This window comes from Pteronotus mesoamericanus, unplaced genomic scaffold, assembly GCF_021234165.1.
Source record: "Pteronotus mesoamericanus isolate MK-2021 breed Mesoamerican mustached bat unplaced genomic scaffold, CSHL_Meso_final scaffold_85, whole genome shotgun sequence".
Taxonomy (NCBI): domain Eukaryota; kingdom Metazoa; phylum Chordata; class Mammalia; order Chiroptera; family Mormoopidae; genus Pteronotus; species Pteronotus mesoamericanus.
The window spans coordinates 65,881,830-65,898,937 of NW_026555329.1; the positions used below are offsets into that span (position 1 = coordinate 65,881,830).

Consider the following 17,108-nt stretch of genomic DNA (forward strand, 5'->3'; position numbering starts at 1 on the left):
GAAAGGAGAGCTATTCTGGGTAGAGTTAGGACTCCAGTCTCAGCCTTTGTAATCACTGCTAGCCAACCACCTGCTGCTTTGGTAGGTTAGTAAATGACAGAGGTAGGGAAAAAAGAAACTGCTAAATAATATTGTATGCATGTCGTTCTTTCCCATTCAAAATCCTAAAGCTGAATAAGAACCTTAAAGATGTTATATGTAGTATTGGTTATAAATACATGCAGTGCCTGCTTCAGCGGCACATATGCTGAAATTGGAATGATACAGAGACTAGAATGGCCCCTGCGCAAGGAAAGCATGCAAATTCGTGAAGCTTTCTGAATTTTTCTAAAAGTATCCAAAAACCATTAATAATATCAGGTATCACTTATTGACGCTTTACACCAAGCATTGCACTAAACACTTTAATTACATTATCTTATTTAATCTTTACAACTTGACTTTGACAAGTCATGTCTGCCTATTATACAGTCTTCTTTATAATACCTGTTACAACCATAAGGAAAGAAAAACTCTAAATGATTAATTTTGTAATTAGTTGTTTCATGTCTGATTCACCAACTAGACTGAAAACTCCATGAAGGTAAAGGTAGACTCTATCTGTCCTGTATTCCCAGCACTTAGGATGTGTCTGGTCCGTAGCAGATGCACAATAAAAATTTGTTGAATTTTTGTGTGAATCTGAATGTGTGAATGACTGAATACACGAATGAACTAACAACCGCATTGAATGGGTTTAGGTACCATCTCCACTTTATTCACCTAGAAACAGAAACTGAGACTTCAGTCCAAGTCTGTCTGACTCCAGAACACAAAACCACTATATTTAAATGGCCATTGGGGAACATAAAAATCATCATGGCTGTGGAAAAGTGTTTGACATTTCTAGGTATTCTGAATGTAAACACTTTCTTCAAAAGCCATTATCCTATAAATTTGGATCAGGATTCGGGGTGGCTGTTGTTTTCTTCACTCAGGTGGTAGAAGCATGGTTTCCTCAGCCTCTAACTCATAAGCTATTCCTTGGTGTTATTAGTGAAACAGATGACTGCCCAGGAAGCTGTTTCTGGGCTCTGTTGCTAAAGGTACTTTGAGCTCGAACTCACCCTAGGAGGGAGAACCACAAACTTTTTGTACAGATTAGCTCCTTTCAATAGCTAATCTTTGAGGATTTCTTAATCCCCTCACCTCCCCTGGTGACCCAAGTTCATTCTTATTGCCTCGTGTTAGGACTTTGCTCCGTGGCTGTTTTCCAGCTCCTAGAGGGACACTGAGGCCCCTGCTGCCCAAACATTCTGTAGGCTGTGCCTGATTAACTGGGCAAGGTCAGACTTGCCTTTTACAGCCCTCCCAGAGATAGACCCTTGGCTAAGAAATCTCAGAAATGTCTTAATTTTCTGGATATAAGTAGATCAGAGTACCAGAGATCTTAGGAACTCTGAGATTTTGCAGCTTTCTCTCCTTAAAAGTGATGTAAGTACTTCTTACTGGGAAACAGATAATGTTTTATAGACAGTACTTTATGGTTCCCAACCTTCCTCCCCCAAAACCTCACTGACTATGTAGGAAGAAACTATCCACAGAAACTTCAGCATAAATCAAGGAAGGAAATTGATTCAAATCATCCAGCAAATGATCAGCAACTACAGAACTAAATGAAGACTAGAAAGACCTCAGCTAAACATGGGAATAGCAGCAGCTGCTGCTGCCTACTAGGCACAATCAAAAGTCTTGTATCATTCACCCCCTAGAGTATACTACTAAATGGACTTGTCATCAGAGCATTTTATTATACCAAAAGAGGATTTATCACTTCTTTTGGGAGTCTAAAATGCCTAATGCAGGACCCGTGGAGGCCAGGAAGAAGGGAGAGCACACTGAATACTTCATTGTCAGTGTCTAGTTGCGTTTGCAGGCATAGTTCAGCCTCATCAGAGCCAGTCTTAAAGAAGAAGGCTCTGTTATCTCAGACAAACACTTTCTGTGTGGTTCTTAATTACTTTCCCATGGGGTCCTTGTTTTCTAGATCTTATCTATTAAGTTATTGTACTAAAACACAAATTGTATCAGGCACTTAAGCAGCAGAGAGAGAAGGGTAGCTACCCCTAGGTTCATGATCATGATCTTGCATTGAGAACTTTAACCGATGGCTGCCTTGGTATAATCTCTCTTTTTGCATATTCAAGGACCTCTGAAAATAAAATCAGCCCTCGATTCCAAGTTAATGCTATCCAGGAGGAATGTCTTTGACGACCCCTCTCAGCTTCCTCTTTCTGACCTCTGGGTAGCACTTTCGTAGGAGATGACTGGGACAGCACCACAGTGCCATTTATTGTATTTTGCCATGTACAGTGCACACCCACGTTTTTGGCCCAAACTTCCAGGAAGAAAATCTTTTGTTTTAATTTTTAATTCAATTCGTATTTATTTATATTTAGATACTTGTTTTTTGTATTATAAAGGAATTTTAGTATTTATTTTTTAACATATTATGGTACAAGAAATTTTATGTAACCAATAATTACAAAACGCAAGAACCAGATACAAGATATATCAGGTACTACCCATGTATAATGCGCATCCTTATTTTTCCCGCAAAAATTTGGGTAAAAAAGTACGCATTATACACAGAAAAATACGGGGGTGTTTACCAGATATGCCAATGTGTATGGTGCTGGATTATTAGAGAAACCTCAGTTCACCGCCCAGTTTGGAGAAAGGTGGCCATTTTTTCCCCCTGAGGGTTTTTATTCTGTCGTTCTAGCGGCTTCATATACAGATAGCTCTGATGATGAGACATCTCCCAGGGACAAGCAGCAAAAGAACTCTAAGGGAAGCAGTGACTTCTGTGTCAAGAACATTAAACAGGCAGAGTTTGGACGAAGAGAAATTGAAATTGCTGAACAAGGTAAGGAAAAGCAAGCACCTTTTCCTCTCAAGCTGCCCTTTCTTTTTGTCCGTGTTAATAGCTTTTCCCGTCCTGGGGCCTAGTAGCTTGTGAAATTTCAGTGTGATATGGAAGACTACCTATAACAAAAAATAATCTGAGCTCAAGAAACACCGTGGGAAGGGAGTGAACTTTAACAGGTCAGGAAGGAACCTCTATACAAGAAAAGGGGGAGACAGAGGGACTTAGATCAATAGGACTGGGATATAGGAAATCAGAACACAGGAGCATGTGCCTCTGAAGGCCCCTTATAAAAGAAAAGTCAGGTTTAGTGTCTTAATCCCTTGAGAAACCCAGTCTAACAGGGAACCTCATCAGGGGAAGGATCTTACCTTAAGAGAATAAGTTTTTCCCTTTATTCTTTCTTTCTCATTCCCTCCTCTCTAATATTGCTGTGTATGTATTGGGCCTTTTCAGAAATGCCGGCACTGATGGCTTTGAGGAAGAGAGCTCAAGGAGAAAAACCTTTGGCTGGAGCCAAAATTGTGGGCTGCACACACATCACTGCTCAGACCGCTGTAAGTCTTTTTCCTTTCTCTACATAGTAATAGTTAATAACGGCCCCTGCTGTTCTGTGCTTACAACTTGCCAAGCACTAAGTCAAGAGCTTAACAAGTATTAGTCCATTAATCCTCATAATGGCCTTCTAAAGCACGGATTCCTAGCTCTAATTTATAAATGAAGTTTGAGGCTCAGAGAGTTTAAATAATTTATCCAAGGTAATACTGCTAGTAGATCACAGAATCATATATATCTGACTTCCACACTTACGCTTTCTCCACAGTACTCTACTGCTTCCCCTTATCTTCACTTCCAGTATCATTTCTAAAAGGCAGCTCTGTGTTAGGCTGCTTTAAGCTGCAAATAAGAGGAAACCGCATTCTACCTGGCTTATACGTAAAGGAATTTATTACATTACAAAGCTAGAAGTCCAGAGGGCAGGCAGACTTCAGATGCAGGATCTCAGGGCTCCAGTTTCATTTGTCTCTCTGATTGTCTGGGAGCTGCCTCATATCCCCACACGTAATCCATCCTCTTGCTATTAGCAAGATGGCTTTTCAAGCCATCACAAACTGACATGAAGAGGGAGAAGCACCATTTCTCCCTGTCTCCCAAGAGCAAGGAAACATTTCCCAGAAGTCCTCCAGGATACTCCATCATGTGTCATCAAGGGGCATGGGAGCAGAACTGGATCCCATGCCCCTTCCCAACGAGTCCTGGGACTGGGGTTACCGTGGTTGCTTTAGACCAACGATTCTCACGCCATCAGAGTCAATGTCCCCTGGTTATAAAACACTATTTTGCACGCCCCTGCATTATCTTGAAATGAAATTCGGATATACTGGATCTAGCTATGTCTGATTTTTTTAATCAACATTAAAAGTTTAACTGAAATATGAAGGAAGAATAAAAGGAAAATAATTTATAATACAATGTGTATTTCAGTAATAAATGCTTGGGTACAGATACAATTGAATAGTCAGATATTTGTACTTACTCATAGCACTATTTAAATCAAAATACCATAAATGTAGATAGACAAATCTGTTACTGGTTCTATATTATCACAATAGTATTGCCAAATTATGTGATTTTCAAAAAATTATTAGCAATCTTTTGTATATTCCTGAATAATAACAAAAAGTATGAGTTTTGTCTTCATTTGCACAGTTTTTGCTCTTGGAAAAACTACAAAACCACTTTCTGTTAATATGTAAAGTGGAATAAAGTTGTAAACACAGATAATTATAAATAGGTTTCTTATTCATTGAAACATTGAAAAATTTTACCAGATGTGGCACAGTTTCGTGTTATAAAAGACTGTCTTGTACTTTCAAATTGGCCCTGCGCATTAAATGCCAGTAGCACTCCCCTCTCAATTATTGTGATAACCAAAAATGCCCTCATAGTTTTCCAGAGTTCCTCTGTTGAGAACCACCCTCAAAGATGTGGTGGATACAGAGTTGCCAACAATAATGAGATCACTATGGGAAATTGGAGTATTGAGAAAGGACCCGGAATCTTTTACAGGATTTGTAAGATCCAGGTCATTTTACAGGTGAATAGTTGAACTTCCAAAAGATTGTCTCCTGAAGTGCAACACTTATGTGGCCACATTCCTTATCAAAAACAGCAGAGATTCCTCAAGACACAGACAGCTGCCCTCAGCGTCTTCACTATGAGACTTTTCTGGGTTACATGTTCTCTGAGGAAAACAGTACTTTGGCAGCCCAAAATTAATATAATAAATTGAAAAGCTGTCTCTTTTTGGAGCTACAGACTAATGCATTGAGGCAGAAACACCCTTGGGACCTTTTTTGGGCTTCCCCAGGCAGGGACATGAGGCATCAGTGTGGTGGCTTAAAATAGTAAGTGCTTCTGTACTGTCTCATGTTGCTAATGTATATCTAAGGTTCCTTCCTTCTTTTTCCTGGGGTAATCAAAATCAGTAATCAAAACTAGTTTACCAATTTTAACATTATTTTAATTTACCCTCTCCACAAAAATTAATTACAACGGAATTTTGCTTTGTTTTGTTTTTACTCTCCATTTTCCTCATTACATATGTTCTCTGTCCTAGTCCTGGAAGCAGCCATTTCTGTAAGGAACCCTGGTGTTTTTAATGGATCTGTACACTAGAGTGATCTTTGCTATTGGGATGCCGTTGTTCTTGGATCCTCCTTCATTAATTTCAGAAAACAATTGCCCATTAACTTTTCATATGTATATTTTTTTGGCCGTTTTCTTCTTCTTCTCCTTCTATGGATCCAATTACATGTGTGTTAGACCATTTGATAATATCCCGTAGATCTTGGTTTCTGTCTTCTGATTTTTTTCCCCAGTCTTTTTTCTTTCTATATTTCAGTTTGGTGATTTCTGTTGATCTGATTCTATCCTCAGATAATGCCTCGTCTGATGATAAACCTGATGAAAGAATTCTTAATCTCATACCTTAAAAAAACTTTTTTCCTGACATTTCTATTTGGCTTGTTTTTATTGTTTCCATCTCTTCTGAAATTCCCTATCTATTCATGGATATTATCCATCTTTTTCACTAGACCCTTTAATATAAACATAATAATCATAGTTAAAGTTCCTGTCTCATTAAATATCCAGCTCCTTAGGTCTAATTCTCTTGAATACTTTATTTCTTGACAATTGTTTCTTTTTTCACTCATTTATGTATCTTAAAATTTTATATTGAACAGTAGTATGTTATTTTCCATTGTGGTCATGATGTAGGCTGGATTTCAGTTGTGTTGTTCTGTATTATAGGCTTCGGATTCCTCCAGCCGTGGGCTGCTATAGCCTTGTGATTTGAGGCTCTTCTCAGGTTTTTTCGCTTCATCCTAAGCTTTCAGCTGCTTCTGCACATGCTTGCCATGAGAGGAGGTGGGGGGTTCTTTCCAAGTGCATGCACCGCTTGCAACACTAGACTTCTGTCCTGGAGCTAGGCTTACGGTGAGAGCAAGTAGGGTCTTGGATCTTCTGATCCTGCCTCAGTCTTAGGCAGTCATATTTGCCTTGTATCTGTGGTAGGTCTTGAGCAGTAGATTTTTTTTTCCTGCTTCCCTTGGAGTGGTAGCAGATCTTTACTTTGTATCAGTGCAGGGTCTAGACCCAAGAAAGTTTCTTGCTACTCCCCCAGGAGCAGAGAGTTTTTGCTTGATCCCTGGTGGCAGGCATAACCCCTGCTCCTCTCCTACAGTTTAAGGCTTGTGCTTCCTATGGGGGAAGATTGTGGGAAAGTGCCCAGGTTTCATGTCTGTGTTTGAGCACAGCCAGTCAGCTCTCTGCCCCCAGTCTTCCCTATGAGCACTGGGTGGAATCTCCTTGTGTCTGCAGCTGCTAGGAATTCCAAACTGACACATCTTTCCACACTCTTTTACTAATTCATTACAATTATAGCTAATTTTTTTCTTTTCCACATGTATGGCAGCCAAATCTTTCTCCTATGTTCTGCTAAAGGTAAAACTATTTCCTCTCTCCTTAAAGAGACTTGTCACTCTATGGAGATCAGATCACTGGGTTGCTTTAAGATTTCAGCTCTTTGATCGGCTCAAGAAACGTTATGGTTTTGTAGGTCATCTGGCTTTTTTCTTTTTTCTTTTTTTTAAATGTATTGATTTTAGAGAGAGAAACATTGATTTGCTGTTCTACTTATTTATGCATTCATTGGTTGACTCTTATATGTACCCTGATCAGGGATTGCACCCGTGACTTTGGTGTATTGAGATGACACTCAAACCAACTGAACTACCCAATCAGGGCCTTGGCTTTTTCTGTTAGGGTGTGAGCTTCTCTTGTAGCTTTCTGTATCCTAAGAAGAAGCAGAATTACGAGTTGGTGTTTTTTAAAAAATGTTTTGGCTCTGAGACCCTTGGTTTAATTAGGTCTTACAGGGAGTTTCAATATGTTAAATGGGTAACCTCATAGAGTTCAGTTGGAGCCTTCCTCCATGCCTACCCCCAACCCTTGCCCTCTTACCAAAATAGTAAAGAGTTTCTGGAGAGCACAATTTGAAAATCTTTGACCCCAGTTATTCTTGATATACTTTCTTGTTGTCAAATATATAAACTTAACCTCCTGAGCAGTTGTTTGGCTCAGGCTTGCTCATCTCTGCTTTCTCTTCAATACAGGTGCTTATGGAAACCCTGGGTGCGCTGGGGGCACAGTGCCGCTGGGCCGCCTGCAACATCTATTCCACTCTCAATGAGGTGGCTGCGGCTTTAGCAGAAAGTGGTAAGATCTTTGCTTGTTCTCTGTGTCTTTTGCTAAAGAAAGTCTCTGAAAAGTTCCACTGTTTTCAATATAAATCTTTAAGAAATGTTGACATTAATGGAGCTGTCTTAGTAGAAATGGATCCCTATTTTTTAATGTGTTTGCTCACTTTCTGGGCTTCTCTTGTTAAATATGAACTAGGTAATATCAGTTACCTGGTAACTGAAATTCTCACCATTCCCCAACTATGCTTTGATCTTTCTCACTTCCATACGGAAGATATTTACAGTCTCAAATATCTTATGTCTAATAATCCTCTATTAGTTAATGCTTTGCCTTGACTTGCTAATTTAGAGCACTAGTGAACACCACTCACTGTCTAAAGTAATATGGATTAGAAAAGAAAGTGCTTCAGGCATAGTTTTATGGTCCTGTTGGTTTGTTAGCAGTATGAACCCTAATTTAGCAGTTGGGGTTTCTGCTTCAGTAGTAAATAGGATTTGACCTGGAAGATTAATATTTCATCACAGTGATAACAGATGAAATATTCTGCCAAGAAAAATAGAGAAATTTGGACTTTACCAGTTCTTTCTCTTCAGTCCCTGGCAGCACAACAGACCAGAGACCCAAAGCCTTGCTTCAGAGCTCTTGAGAAATGCTGTGAAAGTGCCACAGTGCACACTTGTCTCTTCTTTTGCTAACACTTGCAGCGTTTCATTTGTTCTTTTATTTTTACAATCATTTATAAAATTTTTATTAATGTGTAAAACAGATATAGAAAAATACATAAATATTAAATATATAGCCCAATGAACTGTACATAAATATATAGTCTTGTTTTTTTCAACAAATACTTATTGTGCCTCCTACAAGAAATATTAAGGACAAATGAGACAATGTCTTTGCCCTCAGAATCTTCTATTACTCTCGAGGAGAAAAGACACATTTATAGATAATAATACAAGAACGTAGATGTAAATGCCACAACAGATCGTAAATCCACATTCAGCACTCAAACAAGGGGTTTAAAAAATTCAGGTTCCTTGAGAAATCACTTCCAAGTTGATTGGCTTCATTAGGAACATGACACTTCTTTACTGGGTCCTGAAGTGTAATAAACATTTTAACAGATGGAGAAGAGTGTAAGGATTTTTCCGGTAGAGGATGGGATGACCAACATATCGAGACAAGAAAGATCAGAGTGTAGTTAGGAAATGGTGAGAATTCCAGTTGGGCTGGATCAAGAAGTACTTATTTCTAGTTTCTTCTTTTTTTCCTTTAGTCATATTTTTAGCATCCATCGTACTTCTGTTTGTCCTCTTTTGTCTAACAAGAGCAAAATGACCACGAGTGACAAAGGAGTGGACAAAGGCACTGAAGACAATAATGCTCAGTGAAGAAAGTCAGTCCAAGGAGTACAGCAGAATGAGAGAATTTGTCATTGAGGAGAACCAGCATCTTCTTGCCAGAATTTAGGGTCAGCCCCTTCTTAAGTGCTTTAATGCTTTCTCTTTATTCCTTTTTCTCAGGATTTCCTGTCTTTGCCTGGAAAGGAGAGTCAGAAGATGACTTTTGGTGGTGCATTGATAGATGTGTGAATGTGGAGGGCTGGCAGCCAAACATGGTGGGTTAGAGTTCCGCTAACGCAATTCTTCGGGGCCCAGGAGTGAGGGCAGAGAGGGAGACTCTGGCCTACGTGAGGGTTTCCCAGCAGGAAGGAAGGAGAATGACTCCTCTTCTGTCTGATGGACCTGGGCTTCCAACAGAACTAGGTGCTTATGCTCAGGGCACCCCAAGAATATTGAACCTCTTTATTGCCTCCATGTACTATAATTACTAGTGCCGGTCTTAGAATCATTCATATTCATCAGCAACATTAAAATACTGCTCGGCATTTACACATGGCTGATTAAAAGTAAGATTCATGAGTTCTCATCCCCTACCACCCCTCACTACCTTCCCCTAATAACAATAATCTAAACACGTGTGCAGGCACGCACACACCCCTGCTGTGGTACCTAGCTTTCTCTCTGGAATCACATGCTAAATTTACAGTAAACATGAAAGATTTCCAAGTTCAAATTTCTTCTCTTTATTCATTCTGCACCCTAAGAAAGATAACTAAGCAAAGTTTTAGGGTTTTGTTTGTTTGGTTTTTTTTTTTTGCTTTGTTTTTATTTTTGTTTTATTTTTTTAAAGATCAAGTTCTTGAAGGCTGATAGAATATTAGATTCACAAAAAGAAGAAAAACGCCGCACAAAGTATGAGGCACTCCTACTTTACACGTTGCTGCATGAGTGACAAGAGAGATTGAGGAATCACAAAACTATAGTCCAACTCTTGCTTGCTACTAAATACTGCAGAGCAGGACTCACCTGATACACAGCAGAGAAAAGCAGCCTATCTTTCAGGATTCTGTGATTCAGATCACTTGCACCTCGTGCTGGTTTGAGGAAGCTGGGTTAAAGCTTTCCCGTCCTGAAAGGGAGGGAGGAGTCTGCAGTAAGATGAGTCAGCTCCTTCCAGCCGAGTTGAATCAGTAATAGGAGGGAGTGTGACTGACAGGCCCTAAAGAAGATAGGCCAGGGGATTTCTACTGGAAATATAACAGTAATTTTATAGTCACAAACACCGGGAGGACATGGGATTGTTCTCAGAGAGCTTTTATAGACTGTAGAGCCAGCACAAACTGCTGGACAGGATAATGAAGAGAGTAAGACAAGGATAAAAACAGTTGTCACTCCCAGAAAACAGGACCCATATCTCTTCGGATCCTGTCAAGATCTAGTACTTTCCCTTGCTTTCCGACCTCCTGAAGATTTCCTGGTGACAAGAATTTTCTGTAGTAGAGTTACCTGGTGTGAATATGAGCTACATTCATTGAGTATATATTAGGGATAGCACCTACCCACCTGTGTTAGTTACCTGGACGAGGATTGTGGGACCTAAGACATAAGAGTTTCCAATTGCCCAGTCTTTTTTGTCTCTGACCTTTTATATGGCTGGGGAATCAAATGCTGCAAAGGAAAACTCCGTGAGAGAAACTTCATACGTGCAGAAAGGGAGAGAGAAACTCAAAGGAGCTTTCCTGTTTCTTAGGGCATCTGTTCTAAGGGCTTCTACTGGGAGAAAATGGAGTACATGCTTATAGTATGGAGCAAGTGTAGCATTTTCATGAGAGCTCTGTCTTGAGTTCCCCCTGTACTCAAATACTGTTTAGTTGAGTCAGAGAAGATAATTGTAGATCAAGAGCAGAAGTAAAGAATAGATCAGATAATAGACATGAGGTTGGGGATTTTGTGTGCGGTGAGGTCCAGGATGGCATTTTTGGCAGTTGCAGTAAGGTTGATAATTGTTGGACCACAAAGTGTGTGCATGCTAATGGAGAGCAATTCAGTGCTGTGGGACTTTCCAGGAGAATGGGTATAACAATTTGGAAAGTCCTGCCAAGCATTTCTACAGCTAGGTGAAGGGCTGAAATGCCAGTTTGTTGCTGAATAGTATGCTAAGCTGACCTTTCTTTAGCTTATTTATAATTCAGAAACTTTCTTCTGCTGATGAAAGCTCCAGTGGGCACAGCATTGTGTGTATCTTTAATCCCAACCTGAAAGAGTGATGAGCTGTTCAGAGGCATGCTTGCACACTTACAGGCTGCACAGTTCCCTCGCTCTTTTTAATTTGACCACAGAGAGTATGACGTTGTGCTGGGCAAAACTCTACTGGTATTTTGGGTAGGAGAGTGCCTATACTTTGGGAGAAGTAAAGGATTCATGAATACAGATTCATGAGCCATTGTTCTGGGAGAAAGGCTAAGTATATGGCTTTATTTAAACTAAGCTTTGATTATATTTAAAGTCCGGATTTTAATGAATAGAAAATATGCTAAGATCAAATGTAGGCTTTCTGAATATCTGTAGTACTTTCAGGAATTGGTGATTTAAATTACTTAAGTTATTAGACCATAAGAAAATCCTCATGGTGTTGCTGTGTATTTTGCTTTATTGGGTGTGTCATGTGGAAAAGGTCATTTGGCTGTGAGAATTACAGTTGGCCTTTCACCCCTCATTGTCTTTTACTTTAGTATAATGACTATTTGGTCATTATACTGGCTTTAAGTTAGTTTTCATAACCCTGTGGAAAATTAGAAATACCTATAAATTGACAATTAGAAATTAGGATATAAGACCCAGAAACATACTGGAAACATTGCGCCTCCAGCAAAATAAATGACATTTTTTATGCTTATTATTGCAGATCTTAGATGATGGAGGGGATCTAACTCACTGGATTTATAAGAAGTACCCCAACATGTTTAAGAAAATCAAGGGCATAGTAGAGGAAAGCGTAACTGGAGTCCATAGGTAAGATTTAATATTGGCATACCTAGTTTTATTCAGCCTAGACAATACATTCTTATAATCACATACTTGTAGAATATATTATGTTAAAAATTGGAGCCTACTATGACATAATGAGATCTGATTCTGCACACTTGTTTTTTTTAAATAACAACACAAATAACAAATCTTATACAGTAAGGGCGGGGACAGGTAGGGAAATAAGAGTGGCCCTCATTTTCTAGCCATTATAATACAATGACTGCCTGTCCTTTTTTCGGATAAATTCATTTATGCAACAGATACTTACTTATTGAACTTCTACAGTGAACCAGAAAGAGCTCTGGGAACTGTACTAGGGATCTAGCACTAGGCAAAAAAAAAAAACCTAGGCCTTGATAACGCTTGCCTAAGGATTCAAGGTTCTTTTTCTCAAATTCCCTGAGTAAAACTGAAGTCATTTCTGTTTACTATTATTCACCCAGAAAGAACTGAAAGTATGAAATAAAAGCTGCGGGGAAGTAAATTCTGAGTGAGCCACCATCAGTGCTTCAATAGTCTGCGGTCTTTTTGAATATACAAAACTATGGGCTGAACTGTACTTTTAGGCTCTTAGAAAGGGATGAATTTTGAATAAAACACCTGGTTTTGATTTTTAATTGACTCAATTTATGTAAAACTCTTACATATACATATTTATAGGAATGTGTATTGAGATTATAAATTTGAGACTGAAAGTTAAAGTTGTTGCATTAGAGTAGTGGGATTAAAATAGTATGTAATGTTAATTTTTATAATTAAAAAGGGGAATAAAATTAATAAGCAGTTTTAAAGTTTACATTTTAATCTTTATAATTTAGAGGTGGGTCAGAGATTTTCCCCACGTGCTTTCTGACTAAGATCTTTATTCTAAGCTATATACAGAGCCTGGAAAGATATTCTTTATTTTCCTGTATACACCTTTATTTTCCTGTAGGATAAGCTATTTATATCGTAATGCTCTCATGCCTACCAATCAACATATCTCTGGAATTTGGTATAAAATTGACAGTAGATTGTAGTTTCTCATTGTTTTATGTTCTTGATTTCCCGCATCCTCAGGCTGTACCAGCTGTCCAAAGCAGGGAAGCTGTGTGTTCCAGCCATGAACGTCAACGACTCAGTCACCAAACAAAAATTTGACAACCTCTACTGTTGCCGTGAATCAATTCTTGATGGGTAATTTTTTTATTACCTTTGGCGTGAACTTGAGTTGTTGAATTGAAGTTCTAAGTATTTTGGTTTTGGTTATTTCTAGAAATGATTCATGTAGCACCACTGAATCTATCTTCACATCGTATTCAGATTTTATAACCCAGAGCTACCACTGCTACCAGTATTAAAAGCAAATCTACTTTACTTAAAAAGAAATCAAACTAGTCCCTGCCTGTTGGTGGCAGAGTTTTTACTTGATGACTAACAGGCCTAAGAGAGACTACCTAAAGTCATTATAAGCATGTAAGTGTCTGATAGTTTGGGAAAAGGTTCCTGATGTTCCTGTTCTAGGTTATATTGCCAGTTCTTAAGCTCCAACTATCATATAATTTTCTCACCGTCTAGAAAGCTGTGGTGAGCAGCACCAATTCTCAGAGGCATTTCTAGTTTTTCAAATTTGTAAGGATTGCAAGTCAGACAGAATCTGCTGAGATACATACCAAATACTCTGTTTTTCCAATACCCAGTTTTTGTTTCTACACTTATGCCCTGACATTACTTCATTCTTGCTGGGAAGACTCAGTAATTCCCTGTCTGAAACCATTATGTTGGTTTCCGTCACATATAGGTTAGTGCGAAGGTGAAGAAAAGGCCTGTGGGCTGCATCGCCAGCCACTCTGGACCCCAGGCACTTTGCAGCATCACAGGCACCGGAGCCAGAAAGACCTTGGGTAGACTATGGGTTCTACCATTTATTGACTCTAAGGCTTTGGAGTAGTTATTTAACCTCTCCATGCCTATTTCCTTGTCTGTAAAATGGTGACAGACCTTCCTCATAGAGTTGCTGTGAGGATTAAATGAGGTAGGGTAATGAGTCCTGGTGCTCAATGTTAGTTCTCTTGCTCTTCTTTCTAGAACTTTGTACAGTAGGTTCTAAGATTAATTTCGATTTTAGGGGAAGCTTTTTGCTTTGAAATCTTTTGGGGGGGAGGGGAGAGCAGGACATTCAATGCAAATTTGAACTATTATTAATTATTACTCTTCTGAGTCAACAGTATTATCAGATAGATTGTACGTTTAAATGAATTCGCAGTCCATCAATCTGTTTATAGACTGTCATAGTTCAGTCCACATTTAAGTGTTGTTATAATGAAAATAGCCTTGTGCCTGATACAATCATTAATAATCTGGGTATATACTCATTAATATATTTACTCATCCACAACTAAGTATTTCGTAGATTTTCCAAGTCTCAGGTCTATGAGCCTAAAATCTACCTATATTGGATTCAGTAAAAGGTACATAAAGATACCTGTACTAGTTCATAAAAATGGACAGAGTCCCTCCTAACCCTGTGGGTAAAAAAAAAATCTTTAACATCAGAAGTGCGTGAAAGTGAGAGTAAGATGCCGGCAGTGGAACAGAAGTTAGGGTTAATGAAGAAATAGGAAAACGACCAGAAACCTGCTGAGTAGTAGGAACTTATTGGTACCTTCATATGGTGAGAAACTTCCCATATGGGTCATGGGCAGTCGTTCCTCTCAGAGGAGCTGAGAGCAGGAGGAATTAAAGAAAAGGTAAAGTGTGCTCCAGGGAAGGCTGCAAGGGAAAGGAGAGGACATTCAGTCCAACAGAGAGTGCATATGAGGAAAGGGTTAGTGACTGAGCCTCTGTAGTTCTGAGTGGGTTACACATTCCACCACAAGCTATGTGGGAATAGCTCCGCTGACTCCTAGAGGGCACTTCTGTAATTGGTCTGCAATGCTGAAAGCAGTGCAACCGTAGCCTTCTGGAGACTGAGGTTCCACTTGGTAGGGAGACTAAGAATATCCCAGATAAGATTTTCAGATCATAAAATGGATGGTATTTTAGGAACCCTTCTAGAGGGCCTGGAACTAGAAGAATTAAGTCGGAGACTTGACGTGACTCTCACACGCCACCAGACAGCTTACCTCTGTCCCCCAACAAAGTCCTCCTTTGACTGGCATCTTTTCCATCCTTTATCCTTGAACCCCGAGGCAAATGAGGGTCCCCAAGATCACAGAGAAATCACTACCTAACTGGAATCCATCCAGGTCTGTCAGCCTGTCATTTGCAGAGTAGCAAGAGCTGGTGAAGTTTCCTTACTACTGCATAGCCCTGTGGAGTCAGGGAAGACTACAGAAGTAGTTGGGGAAAGAGGCAGAAAGGCTTGGGTGTAGTCAGAGCGAAGGAGGCTCAGAAATATGACCTATTGATTTTCCTTGCTCTGCTAGCCCTCCCAGGACCGTTCTCCTTGGTTTTTGATTATGGTTGTAGACCGGCCAGGCTACACCTCTCTTCACTCAACACGAATTGCCTCTACACTTAATTGATGTTTATTAAGTTTCATTCAGGTTTAGGGAATTATACTAGTTCCTCCTGAATGGAGTTGTCAAATCTTTAATTAAAAAGACAGGATTTCTCCTTTGCCTTTGGGGCATTTATAGACTCTTCAGCAGGAGAGGCTAATGGTTAGGAAAGTGAGTAGGGTGACCCACAAATATTTGTCCATCTCAAAATAGGCTGGCTTTAGTTGAAAACCTTTTAATGTTTAAAAGTTACTTTGTAGTCTATAGCTCCATCTCTTCTCCCCCATTTCCAAAACAAGGGGAAAGAAGAAAAAAACCCAAAACTGACATACAGATGTAATTGATTCGATAGCATGGAGTGAGAAAATATGTATTTTATTAAACCTTCCTTTCTGGTTATTAAATATTTCATATAGAATAGAAACCAGGCTTTATTTCAAAACAAGAGGGGGAAAATCCATAAAACATGGAAACAAGGAGCACAAGCTAATCTCAAGGGAGAAAAGAAAAGATTTTTCTGATACAATTTTTTCCTCCACTAGACTTAAAAGGACAACAGACATGATGTTTGGTGGAAAACAGGTGGTGGTCTGTGGCTATGGAGAGGTAAGGTTCACACTTTTGATTATTAAATGTTCAGAATATATTTTGCTAAAATTAGAATTTTTTATTCGTATGGACATAAGAGTACATTCTTTACCACTTTAGATGCAGGGGGTGGGAGACTAACTTTGGAGGCTTTCCAGTTAAAATATATTTCCTTTCCCCTTTGCATTTTTGCCATTTTTTCTTAAGTTGATTTTCTCACTGTTCCAGTTTGTGATGTTCTTTTAGCTTGTGTTTTGATTATAAATCGTGACAGTGGGTGTTTCTTATGCACATGCATGTGCTAAGCAGGGGCTTGGTGTTTTTTATGAACTGCATTCATTTATTTGTTTTTCTTATTCCCCCCACCCACATGAATCTATTCATTGAAATTCCTTTGGGGGCGTAAAGTAGGGTGCACTTTACCAGAGGCTTTGAGAAACTGTTTTTTCGTTGACTTCCCTTGTTATGTGGACTGTCTCCCCTTTTCAGGTCGGGAAGGGGTGCTGTGCTGCCTTAAAAGCCATGGGCTCCATTGTGTATGTGACTGAGATCGACCCCATCTGTGCTCTTCAAGCCTGGTAAGCATGCAAAAGGAGGCTGCTTTTTCCTCTACACCACTGTCCAACATGTGCCCTTGCAGCTGCCTCCCAAGAATGGCCTGGCTAATAGCACATTTTGACTTAGAGGGGCCCAGATCATGAAAGAGGTAACTGTTATTAACTGTACACGCCTGTTTTTCAGAGATCAAGGAGCTCTGCTCAAAGAGAACAAAGTCTATCAGAGAGGCTAAAATTTAGAATTTCTATGGAAATAGCCCCAGCATTGACCTAGAGAACAAGTAGCCTCTTACCTTCTCCATATATAATCCTTCTCCCTTTGAAAAATAATCAAAAAAGAATCAGGCTGGTACCAGATCCTTTCTCATATGATGCACGGAAAAGAGCACCTCTGTAATAGTCCTCCCCAAAATGTATAGCTTAAATCTAATCA

General features: G+C 39.3%; 1 protein-coding gene and 1 non-coding gene across 4 annotated transcripts in view; both read left to right on the forward strand.

Moving 5' to 3' along the window:
• Positions 1 to 17,108, forward strand: part of AHCYL2 (adenosylhomocysteinase like 2) — a 135,808-nt gene that overhangs the window by 98,382 nt on the left and 20,318 nt on the right. For all 3 annotated transcript variants that reach the window (XM_054564259.1, XM_054564260.1, XM_054564261.1), the window contains exons 3-10: positions 2,765 to 2,908; positions 3,365 to 3,465; positions 7,588 to 7,690; positions 9,199 to 9,293; positions 11,924 to 12,030; positions 13,108 to 13,224; positions 16,073 to 16,136; positions 16,608 to 16,696. In XM_054564259.1, the coding sequence (XP_054420234.1) occupies positions 2,765 to 2,908; positions 3,365 to 3,465; positions 7,588 to 7,690; positions 9,199 to 9,293; positions 11,924 to 12,030; positions 13,108 to 13,224; positions 16,073 to 16,136; positions 16,608 to 16,696 (820 nt within the window). The remainder of the gene's footprint in view (positions 1 to 2,764; positions 2,909 to 3,364; positions 3,466 to 7,587; positions 7,691 to 9,198; positions 9,294 to 11,923; positions 12,031 to 13,107; positions 13,225 to 16,072; positions 16,137 to 16,607; positions 16,697 to 17,108) is intronic.
• LOC129063553 (U6 spliceosomal RNA) lies at positions 224 to 327 on the forward strand. Its single transcript, XR_008528347.1, has one exon. It is a non-coding gene; the product is annotated as a U6 spliceosomal RNA (small nuclear RNA).